Source organism: Eretmochelys imbricata, chromosome 2 (assembly GCF_965152235.1).
Source record: "Eretmochelys imbricata isolate rEreImb1 chromosome 2, rEreImb1.hap1, whole genome shotgun sequence".
NCBI lineage: Eukaryota > Metazoa > Chordata > Testudines > Cheloniidae > Eretmochelys > Eretmochelys imbricata.
In genome coordinates this window covers 43,918,756-43,931,306 of record NC_135573.1, presented here as the reverse complement: position 1 = coordinate 43,931,306, position 12,551 = coordinate 43,918,756, and the positions used below count along the sequence as shown (strand labels likewise).

General features: G+C 42.3%; 2 protein-coding genes across 5 annotated transcripts in view; one reads left to right on the top strand and one right to left on the bottom strand.

Annotated features, from left to right (window-relative positions):
• Positions 1–12,551, bottom strand: part of RBM12B (RNA binding motif protein 12B) — a 107,109-nt gene that overhangs the window by 43,853 nt on the left and 50,705 nt on the right. The window lies entirely within an intron of this gene.
• Positions 7,858–12,551, top strand: part of CIBAR1 (CBY1 interacting BAR domain containing 1) — a 38,214-nt gene continuing 33,520 nt past the window's right edge. The window contains exons 1-2 of the mRNA XM_077810018.1: positions 7,858–7,887; positions 12,030–12,264. Of these exons, the coding sequence (XP_077666144.1) occupies positions 7,859–7,887; positions 12,030–12,264 (264 nt within the window). The 5' untranslated portion in view covers position 7,858. The remainder of the gene's footprint in view (positions 7,888–12,029; positions 12,265–12,551) is intronic.

Sequence of the window (12,551 nt, the reverse complement as noted above, 5' to 3'; positions counted from 1 at the left end):
ATAAAACAATCACACAGGGTGGCCATACTGAGAATGCTATTGCAGCCTTAAATCCAAAGTTTTTTTTACTCCTGAGAACTCAAGAAAGCTATTGTGCCATTTGCAATTTTTTGGTCACCATACCTGGAACCTAGTGTCAGAGAGGTAGCCGTGTTAGTCTGTATCCACAAAAACAACGAGGAGTCTGGTGGCACCTTAGAGACTAACAGATTTATTTGGGCAAATAAATCTGTTAGCCTTTAAGGTGCCACCAGACTCCTCATTCTATACCTGGAACGTGTTTTCTCCTACCCTCTCTAATACTAATCACAGTGTTAGTAGCAATGCTAATGTTCCATACCTTCCAGAGCCATTCTGTATAGTGCTTCCTTTGAAAAGTTGAATCAAAAATTCCAGTAATGCTTGCAAATACTGGCTCTGTAAATCTGTTACCCAGCTATTGACTAGTCACTCACTTTAAAAGCTTGATTGCAGGTGAGCATGGCATCAATTGCCAGTAAACAGGGGAGGCTCGTTCTCCTCATACATCAGTTTTATACAATTTTTTCTTCAATTGACTTCACTGGAATTACTGCCTGGTTTACATCAATGTAAGTGGCACAGGACCTGACCTTGGAGCAGAAGACCATCTGGAATGGCATGTGGACAGCTGATCTAGTGAAACTTTGATCCCCCGGATGGGGAGGAATATACAGTGACCTGGATGGAGGGCTGAGTCACAAAGAAGAAGCACTGTGAATCCCAGAGAGTAATGGGTAGGAGGATGCAGTGCAAACAGTTGTTGGAAGGGAGGTGTCAGACCTGAAAGGACCTAATTCTCAGCCTCAAGGAGCCACAAGGAAGTGCCCCAATGGTGAGTGGACCCCATTACACCAGGGTCCTGACATCACCTCTATCCCTCCCTCCCTCGCAGTTACCTTAGTATGCCAGAGATCTGGATTTAGCTGGGCGTGCCCTGTGGAAGGCACTGACTTTTTCAGGGGCATGTACAAGGTGAGCTGGTTCCCAGGTCTGCTCCTTGGCCCCGTAGCCTTCCCAATCAATGGAGGTACCACAGCTTCCTTCATCATATCTGGGAATCTATAATCTGTGGACAAAATACTTTTTCTTGCCTTTGAATCTGAACTGGAGGTGGGGGCAGGGGTAGAGTTGTGTTTTGTTAGGGAAGGAATTGTCAGACAACGATTTCAGGAGGAAAGCATAAATACGGAATACAGCTTCAGGGATCAGGGAAGCCAAAGCTTGAAGGTTCATGGATTGATTTTTCTGCAGATTTGGTAAGGACCCACATACTGGTGGTCTAGCTTGCAGATGGGTCAGCCTATCTTAAGGTGTGTGACCAATAGCTCCAGCTTCTGTCCCACAGCAAAAAAGTGGGACTTTGCTGTTGGTGGCAGTCAGCATGATGCTTGTGTTGCCTTGGCTACATCAAGATGTCACTTTAGCTCCCCTTGGATTTGTGGTATACCATGTCCACTGCTGCAGGAACAGTGGGTGCTGTGGGCAGTGGAGGATGAAAACAGGTGAAAATCATAGATAGCCAAAAAATGGGTTCATCTAGAGGTCCTCACTATTATATGCAAATTCCACACATGGAATCTGTCATCTTGGTGGAAATTTGTGAAGCACCCTAGTTACTGTTCTAGTACTTGGTTCATCCTTTCTGGTTGGCCATGTTCGTGGATGATAGGGAGTTCAGTAGATGTATGAAGACACTGTTCTAGTAAGTGCAACACCTCCTTCTGAACCATGACACAAACTGGGTTCCCCTCTTTGAAGTAGTGTGGTCTGAGAGGATGTGGATGCAGAAATCATGGGAGATGAGGAAGCAGGTGGTGTCCTCAGGAGGGTGAGTTATGTGCAGGGGATAAAAAGTGCCATCTTTGTAAGATGGTCCATCACTGTCAAGATGGTACAGAAATCCTTGGATTTAGGGAGTTAGACAATGAGGCCTGTGGTGACCTGGGCTGAGGACCTTGCAGAGGTCTCAGCATGTATTAGCATTCCAAAAGATTTAGTCTGAGGTCACTTCATATGGGTGCAGGTGTCACATGATCCGAAATAAGCCTGAACATCAGACCGTAGTTTTGGCCACAAGAATGATCAACATGTTTGGCTTTTATCTGACTGAAAGGGCTCACGCAAAGGACATCGTGGCATAGGCAAAAAGCTTCCAGACAAGGGTTTTCCTGGGGGGACAAGTATGCTCATAATGATGAAAGGAGTCAGTCTCTCCGTGTAGTTTCAGCTGAGGATTTGATATCAGAGGTTAGGAACTTCTGGGCAAAACCCAGGTATGGTGCCTGGCTGGGAATCCCAGGAACCCTGGTCTAGGAGCCAAAAGGCAGTTGGTTTGGCAGTACTCTGAGCTAAATATCACTATGTATCATTGCCAGGTGATACTTGGGTCATGCTTGGCCAGCCAGGGATTCCAAGTATCCTAGGAGAGTGTGGGGACTGGATTAAGCTGAACTGAAAGAATTCATGGTGTTTCTCAATTACTGCTTCCAGAGCTGGAGTTTCCTGATTCATAGGACCAGAGGTGGCCATCAACTGTTTCAACCAGATCGTACTTGGGCTACTGTGGCATCCATGAAATTATTCTCTTCCCCAGAGTCAAAGCCCACTGGAGGGAAAAAACCTGTCTGGAGCCCTAAAGTCAGAGTTGTTGCTGCAGCTATAGATGAAGGGATGATCTTGAGGAGGTGGGGAGGATGCCTGGAAGGACTTGCCGAGTGGGGTTTCCTATGTTATCCAAGCTCAACCCCCATTAGCAAGGCTAGGCAGGGGCATTTTCCCAAAGCCACTCAGTTCAGGGCCTGGTCTGGGTAAACAGAAGCCACATGGCCCATGCTACCACAGTAAAAACCACAAATTATTTTGCCATCACAAATCCAAAGTTACAGAGCAAAACTCTTCCTTCTATACATCTTTAGTAACATCTGCATTCCTAACTATACACTGCAATATGTGCTTCATGATTGGCTTGGTTACTTTTCAGGAACCAATCCTTATGTAGCATACTCTGTCCATGTATAACCTGGTCTCTACATTCCAGGTTTATCTTGTCCATTGTCCCTACCAATTTGTTCCTGCTTATCTTAGCTAGACTGACTCCAGCTTGATGCTTATGTAAGCCTTCTGGAAAGTGGAGGCAAGCAACAAGGGCTAGGTTCAATACCTAGGGGTTCCTCTTAACAATACAAAACAGAACTGGTGCAAGCCCCCATTCAGTAATCTGGGAAAACTAAACCCCACCCTGGGCACTTCCAAGAGGCAATATATCCCTTCTCACAAGCACTGAGTCTGTGTATAACAAAAGAAAGCTTTTATTAGAAGGGAAAGGGAATCCAGCATTAATCTGACAAAACACCATGACCACATTCAAAACTATGTAACCATAAGTAAACACCCACCCGACAATATGTTGGGCAGTGTCCTTTGCCTCAATTTCCCATTTGAAGTGTGAAAGTCCAATGAACAAATGTCTCTTTGACATGCCATTCCCTTTTCCCTCCACTGCATCCTATTCACAGCTGGTTGGTTGTCTTTGATCAGCTAAGGCTCAGAATTCAGAGGGGGGCATTCATGTGGGTTCACCTCCCACCCCTGAAAAGGAGGGGGCGTCAAGCCATGACTCCGCTGCTGCTGTATAGCTCTGTGACTGCTTATGTCTGCTGCTGTTATCTCTGCTATTGTCTCTGCTGCCACAGCTGGGTGCTTGCTGCTGCTGTTTTCTCTGCCACTCACTGCCACTTCTGTAACGTGGTGTTCTGAAGTTCCATGGCTTAGCCCAGCTCTTAATGATTTCATTGTGTAGCAGGGAACCTCACAGCTAATGCAGCATCTGCACTGTTTTCACCGCAACACTGTCCCCACACTAGGCCTAAGGGTTAGCTCTGAGACCAGCCCATCAGTGACTGAACTCTGGTAATCACTGACCAAAAACAAGGACTCTCCATTGAGCCTTATTGGCTATGTCTTTCAACACTAAAGAGGGGAGGGCCAAATGGTGTCAAGGATTATTTAAGCAGACGCCACAGGTGGCCGGAGCAAACTGTAATGCCCAAGGGTCAGGCGGGTCAAAGGGCAGTCTAAATCAGTGGTCAGAGTTCACACAAAAGGTCCGATAGCCAGGAGATCCAATCCAAGGGGAATGTATAGCAAGGCCAAGTCAAACAGGGTCAAGAACCAACCGGCAGAGAATGGCTTATTGCTCAAACAAGGCCAGAAAGGAAGCAGGAAGTTTATATATGGTCACCAGGTAATCAGGGTCAAGACTATTTGGCCAATCAGGAAGCAGGTCATGGAACCCTAGAAGCTGGCTTACCCAAATCTGTGAATTCCATGGCAATTCAATAATTTGGTATTGCATGACAGCTAAGACTGTTTCACAATAACCCTGTGGGCCTGGGTTTGAGACCAGTGTCTTGATACCTATGCCATTAATTATGCTTATAGTTATAAAGATTTTCCTACTGTCTAACCTAAATTTCCTTTGCTGCAGAATAAGCTGATTACTTTTTACCCTACCATCGGCAGACATGGAGAACAACTGATCACAATCCTCTTTATGACAACCTTTTACATATTTGAAGACTGCTGTATTTCAAGTCCTAAACAAAATAACCAAGAGTAGTTTAAGGTTAGCAGTTTTCAGTATCCATAAAAAATGCCCAATCATGAGTTTACAAGATTTTCTAATCTAGTCAAAGGCACAGTTTTAAGATAAATAAAGTATGTACTGGATGCCACCAAGTGGTAGCTGTTATCACAAACCAATATCCTTGTTATTATCCCATTTTAAGCCAGCACTTCAACTGCAGGAAATATTGATTTAATGTTACAAAGTTAGTGTCCTGATACAGCAGTTTGTTGGGAACCCGATACTACTGCTGGGGAAAGAGATAAAATATTCCATTAGGGTTAAATTCTATTCCTACTTTCATGGCAAAACTTCCATAGGCAGCAGGTTTAAAACAAACAAAAGGAAGTATTTTTTCACACAGTGCAATCAATCTGTGGAATGCCTTGCCAGAGGATGTTGTGAAGGCCAAGACTATAACAGGGTTCAAAAAAGAACTAGATAAGTTCATGGAGCATGGGTCCATCAATGGCTATTAGCCGAGATGGGCAGGGATAGTGTCCCTAACCTCTGTTTGCCAGAAGCTGGGAATGGGCGACAGGGGATGGATCACTTGATGATTACCTGTTCTGTTCATTCCCTCATTGGTCACTGTCAGAAGACAGGATACTGGGCTAGATGGACCTTTGTTCTGACCCAATATGGCCATTCTTATGTTCTTATTTTTTTCTAATGAGCTTGTTTTTAACTAAAACACCCTTGTGACACTCTGTACATTAAAGTAGCCCCCTGGAGCCCCCATATTCACTACTGTGAATTATATGTTTTTTTACAATGCATGCCTTGTGAGGTATCATTAGAAGAGTCTTGATCCGTTGAACATTAATATTCTGTTGGACTGTATGTACTATCATTGTACGTGAAGTTATGAAGTATTATTATATATGTTGTGTTGTAAGGCTGGGAATACCCACAACCAGCCTTTCAGTTACAACAAAGGAGTAGCCATCAATAGCCAGCCAGCATTAATGGCCCATCCACACACAATCCAATATCCTACAGAGGAGGAGGCATTTATGCCCTGGGGGCAGACTCACCCATGTGACAGCAAAGATCTTTCCAGCAAACTGGAAGAAAGTATAAAAGAGAGACAGTGACATCATCATTTGGCCTTTTTCTCCTCCCTTCCCCCACTCTCAACCCCTGGAATAAGGTCTGGAGGAAAAAGACTTTGAACTGGGGAAGATTGGTCCCCGGCTGGAAGGTAGTCCCAGCCTATGGATTAAGGAACTGTAACCTGCTTGTACCATCTGTCAGGATGAGAAAAGTTGTGTGATTCAATTTTTGCTTAGACTAAAATTTTGGATTTAGCAAGCGTGTTTACTTTTTATTTTCTTAAGGTAACTATCTCTGACCTTTATGCCTACCATTTATAATCACTTAAAATCTGTCTTTCTACAGTTAATACATTTGTTTTATATTTTACCTAAAACAGTGTGTTTTGGTGGAAGTGTTTGGGAAATCTCAGCTCAGTTTACAAAGGCAAGTGTATGTCCATGCCACACTGAGGGAGTGGTGAACTACTTAATGAACTTGCACTGCCCAAGGGAGCCTTGAGCAGTGTAAGGCAGTAGAGTCTTGTGGTGCAAGACTAGGGAGCTGTGGGCAATTGGCTGGAGCCTCTCTATTGTTGGTTCATGAGTGGCTGGGAGGTCATTCATGTAACTCAGTTGGCTGTGTCCTTACTTGTGGATGTCTGTGTAAGTACAGTACCTACCAGAGGCTTGTAGCTTGACATCAGCATCACAGTATGAGAGGCAGCCCAAGTTGGTGGGACAGAGGACTCAACAGTCCCACAGTCCACGTTGCATCCCAGGGACTCCATCACTACCCTGAACCTGGAACTGATAACTGCTACATTAACAGATAGTTGCTCCCAGAACCTGTCTCTTGATCTTGAGAAAAAAAAGACAGAAACAGAGCTGGTCAAGACCCCTGGTTCAAGCAAGGGAACTGTAGGATCCTCTTCTGAAAAAATGAACAAAAATAAAGGGAAGAGGGCTGGGGGGAGGGTTTAAAAACCAACATAGAAGTTGTTGAAGTTAGAATGGCAATAGCAGAGTTCACCTGGAATTAAATTTTTTATGCTCATTTTAAGAATGTCGGGCACCTACATACTACTGTGATTGATGTGCCTCAAATTTGATAGAAAGATGGAGAGGTTGCTAGCATAGCTACATCTGCAAACAGAATAATAATAATAATAAACTTAAATAATGTAAGAGAGTATGTAAGAAAACTTCTGCAAATTTCAACAAAAATAATTCAACTTGAAATAGGAACAGTCTTATAAAGTTATAAAACATAAAAACAGTATGTGCTGAGTCAAAAGAGGTGGTCAGACCAACATATATGCATAACAGACCAATACTATATAAGACCTGATGATGCAAGCTAATCCTTGCAGATGGACCTCTGTGCCCATGTGGATCAGTTTGTAGTAACACACCTTCGCCTATTCCATTAACTGAAATGAAGATGATTGTATGTTGCAGTGATGTCCTACATATATATCCAGTCTATGCTAACTACTGAAATGCTGCTACATTCCAGTCCAGAGGGGGTTGTACTTCAGTGGTGGCTGAAATGATTTCTGGATTACCAGATTCTGCCCTGGTTTGTGTGCTTGAAGCTTGCACACAAGAGGTTCCAGTCTGTGATGATGGGCAACTGTTTGCCATTGCTGAAAGACTGGTAGCATCCCTCAAGGATCATATCTCCCATGTTGTTCAACGTACAGTATATGGGTCTGATTCAAAAATCCTTGTCCAATCAGTCTTTGACTTCAACGGGCTTTGGGTAAGAGTGTATGTGAGGCCTCTTGAGGAGAAGATTTCTAAACTCAGGGTTAGACGATCATCCATAGACACCAGATCCATAGCTGTATATCTCTGGCCCAGGAATGCGGCAAAATGCTCTCTGTACTCTGGAGGAATACCGGATGGTAGTGCCAGCTGGATGTCAGAGCTACCCTGTCCTCAGCCCTAGTGTGGCTGGTGGGTAGAAGTTGTCATTATTAGGACACAGAATCGCCGTTTAGGACTTGCCGGGAGGCAACCAGTCTTGGCATCATTCAGTCAGACTCTAACCCTGGGAAGGCGTTGGGGGAGGGCCAGGCTCAGCAGCCCGGGCCGTGGGCGGCGCTCGGTGTCCATGGGAACTGGGTGTCAGCGGAGCGTGCGCCGCGGCTCCCCTTCTCTCCCGGCCGCCACCATGATGCTAGGCCGCGGGCTGGACGCCAGGTAAGTGCGGTGCCCCCTGCTCCGGGTGCCTAGAATGGCGCTCCCCTCCCCTCCCCCGCCCGCGTCTGGCCGAGAGGTCTGGGCTGTTGGAGCGCGGAGCGGGAGGGGGGCAGACACAGCCCTCGCTATCGGGGCGCGGGAGGGGGGCAGGGGGACGGCGTCCCGTTAGCGGGAGGAGAGGGGCGGAAGCCCCTGCTAATGAGGTGGGAGCGGGGGCAGAGTCCCTCCCTGTTACTTGTGGCTAGGCTTGGGGGAGGGGGAAGGAGGGAGAGGTTGGCTCTTTGGCTTCCCCAGTCCTGATTTGTTACCCATCGGCCGCAGGCTTTTGAGACAGGGTGCCCTGAGGTTTGGGGGGGCGGGTTTATTATCTTCATATTAGCTGTTTTATATTTGTCTAAAGTTGATGAGTCCAGGCTTTATGTTGTGTTTTAATTTAAGGGGGGGGGAAAGAGGGGTTTTGCCAAAAATAGCTTTTAAAAATCTAAATACAATAGTTTGGGTAGGGCAACAGAGGATGTTCAAAGTGAAAATAAAGCCGGATCTATTCCAACAAAAAAGTATAGTAACCTGCACCAATACATGCCCAGTCTCGTTCCGCTCATCCCATCTGTCTGCTTTAAGCCATTTCATACTGTGCCCATCACTATAAAGTCTAGGCAACAAAATGTATCTAGGGGTTTAGCATGCTGGGATAAAATGAAGACTAGTTGTTAATATAATCAAGCCTTGTGCTCTCAGTCCTTTTATTGCCTTTAAGTAGCATTTTAAAAAAACAAACTAATCTTTTCACACGTTCCTTTAAGGACATGTAATTCGTATCTGTCAGAATTGAATGCTGTTCACATGGGGAAACTGTAGGCACAAAGTTGCTGAATGTTTGGGCAGACCAGTTAAATCCCCTCTCATTATTTGAAGTGGGGAGGTGGTGGTTATATGTAAACAAGGTCACACAGTTCAATAGGAGAGGGGAGGGACCCCTCACTAGAGATTATCTTTCGATTAGTGTTAATTGTGGAAGAAAGATTGTATGATGGGCTTTTCAATGAGATTTTTTTATATTCTCACTCAGTTTGAGAAATATCCCTTATTTGGATGGTAGCAGACTTGAGAAAAGCATTGGAAGCTGGGAGACTATCCCCTGGTGTTTGTCTTTAAAAGAAAACAACCTCCCTACCTCAAATTGTGCCTGCTTACTTTGAGGTATCATAAACTGATCTTCCTCTGCAGTGGTATTTTCTTCCAAAAGACTTAGGATAACATACACACATTCATTTTGAGCATGTATTTTCACCTCTCTGTCTTGTCAAGAAAATATAGACTGTGAGGCAATACTCTGGTCTTGAAGTATTGAATTTCCTTTGATTTTTTTGGGTTTGGAAGGTTGGTGACAGTGGTCAAAATTAAAAGCCAGGATCATTTCAGGCTGTCAGAATTGCTACTCACACAAATGAAAGAGGTGTTAATTTTTTCCTCCACATAAGTGAGATGTGAGCAAATTCCAAGGCTAAGGATCTTGTCCTGTGTTGCTAATAACATAGGGCCTGATCTTTCATACCATACCATACCAAGCACAGTGTTTGAGCAGTTTTATTGGGACCAATGGGACTTCTTACGTACTCTGCAATTGGTAGTTAACATTTGCAGAATTAGGTTATTGTTGTGGGCATCAAGCAATGGAATGAATCCATTGAGAATCATATGAACTTCAGCAGCAGTAGAATTATGTTGCCAGTAACACTGAAGTGCTACTATATGTAGGACCAGCAGAGCTGAGACCCTCAACTGAAGGCACTTATTAAACAGAGAGGAGGAGGAGACTGAAGTATCAAGCAAAATATTAATGCCAACTGATTAAGTCTTGACTTCAATTTATGGAATGGTTTACGAAGATTAATAAGTATAAAATATGCAGGTGTTTGGTTGGAAGTTGAAATTTAAGTCCCACTCAGAACCCATCATTAGCTTGAGTTTCTGAATTAATTAATAAAATTCTTATCAAATACATAGCTTTGTATTAGTATTAAAATTCATACTCATATAAAAAGCAAAATATAACCAATGAAAGTAATTTACATATATATTATTTTACCCTTACAGTTAATACATTCAGTCAAAGATGCTGATATGTGAAAATTTACCTTGCATATTTTTGACAATCCACCCTGTTTCACAAGACCATACCTATGAACTCTAAGGAGGTTAGGTAGAGAAGGTACCTGCTTCAAGGACTTCCTAAGCTCTACTGGAGCACAGTATTTGAGTTCCATTGGGCAGACACATATTTCTGTAAATACTCCTCCTCCCGCCAACCCACCTAACCAAAAGGCTCACATAAAATTTTATGCACCAGAGTTTTACTCTGCAACATTTTATGTTGTTGGTATTGCATAATGAATACTTTATTTGTTTGCTATTGTGATGGAGATAGCATTGTAAATATTTCTTACAATTAGGGTTTTTATTTTTTGTTTTGTTTAAATAATTCATACTCTTTGTGCTAGATTTTATTTACCTCTTGTGAAAGTTAGAACCATTAAAACTGATCCTGCAATCGACATGAGAAGAGCCCTATACCTGCGCAGAACCCCATAAAAGTCAAGTTGTTTTCTGGTACTATGCCTGCCTCAGTGTCTCGCTGCTGATTTTTGTGGGGTTTACGTTCATATTTTCCTGTTTTAAAATACTTTTTCTCCTCTGTTGCTGTGTGAAAAACTTGCATTAAAACAGGAGAAACAGACTAACAATACAAAAGAAACATTTGAAATGACTATACTCAAACTGTTGTCAATTGAATGAAGTTAAAAAACAAGGGGAAACGCTCTTTATTCTTTCAGTTATTGTAAATTAGGTATAACGTTTGTAAGTTTAAAAAAATTCAGACAAGTGAGGCAAGTTTTTTTTTTAAGAATTTGATTATGTCCTTTAAGTCACTGAGACTTCTAAAATACTGAATGGTTTTACTTCAAACAATAATAAAAATGGATCTTTACATAAGTGGTGCAAAGATCCATTTTGTTTGTATTTAGTATTTGTTGTTATGCCTAACAAATTTTTTAAGCTTGCACTTTGAAAAATTGAAATGAGCCTAACTATGAAGTTGGTATTGAGGACTTCAGGGGAAAAAAATGAGTTCCTGAATCTGATCGCCTTTGTTTACTTCTATAGTTACAGAACTTTACTTTCAAAACCAATGCACACTGGCACTTTTGAGTACATTCCAAGGAAGGATCACTAGACTGTGAATCAGGAGAGATGGCTTTTGTTCCCAGCTCTGTCACATTCTTGCTGTCTGTGAATTAGGATAAATCAATTCACCACTTTGTGCCTCAGTTTTTCCATCTGTAAAATGGGGATATGGATATGTGGATTCTTTGAAAAATGCTTTGAGAGCTACAGATGAAAAAGGTGTTTCCATCCATCTATTCAAATAACTTGTTCTACTACCCAATGATAGATAGAGACATTCAGAGACTTGCATGTAAGTTCTAATAATGGTTTAACATTCACACATTAATGTATTGGGGACTTTTTATATTTTAAGAGATTGGGGTGGTTTTGTGGTTAGGGTCCTGGACTAGGACTCAGGAGGCCTGCGTTCAGTTCCTGGTTCTTCCACCGATTTCCTGTCAATCTTGGGCAACTAATTTAAGTGAGACCATTCATGCTTAAATTTAAGCTTGTGTGTAAGTGTCTGCAGTATTGGGGCTTTACTTTCTCTGGGACAGATTTTTAAATGTATGTAGGTGTCTAAAGATGCAGATACATTGCTACTGAGATTTCCAAAGCACCTAACTGCATAGGAGTTTTATGAAGATTTTCTCAAGTATGTGGATGTATCTGGTTTGGGTCTGCAGTTATGGCATTTTTACTTGTTAAAGTTCAGTTTAGTGAGTCTTAGGCTGAAATATAAATTTCAGTTATTTATTATTTTATTTGTCTTTTTTAGATAAGCAAACACCACATCAGAATATTAAGTATAATTTTCCTCTAATAAATTTCCATTTTGCCCAGAAGTAAAATGATCAATTTGAAATATGTTGTTTATGGTATAGTGATGACAGTACTGTCAAACCTATTTAATCTGTATGTATTTTAATCATGTTGGGTTTTTTTCTTGTTTTTCATTTTTCCTTGGTCTCTAGGGACAATCAAACTAGACAAGTACGAGAGGCTGTTTCAAATGTGGAAAAACATTTTGGTGAATTGTGCCAAATATTTGCTGCATATGTACGTAAAACTGCTAGACTACGAGACAAAGCAGACCTTCTAGTAAATGAAATATATGCATATGCAGCTACAGAGACACCAAGCTTAAAACTTGGATTGAAAAATTTTGCAGATGAATTTTCCAAACTTCAAGATTATCGCCAAGCAGAGGTATAGAATTAAAGCTGTGCATGTTGTGCTTGCAAACTTATCTTTTTAATACGATTACCATAATGTATACCTTGCTTCTCATTTGAGACTGAGGGAAACCACTTTTAAATGCATTAGTAACAAATGCGTTAGGAACAAAGCTAAATAAGCTCCACCAGCTTTCATAGTTTACCCTACTAATGAGCTTTCTGAAGACATAGGCCCCAATTGTGAAATGCCTTACGCACATACTTAACTCCATGCCTTGTGAATAGTCCCTCTGAGTAGCTTCTCACAGGTTTTGAAGA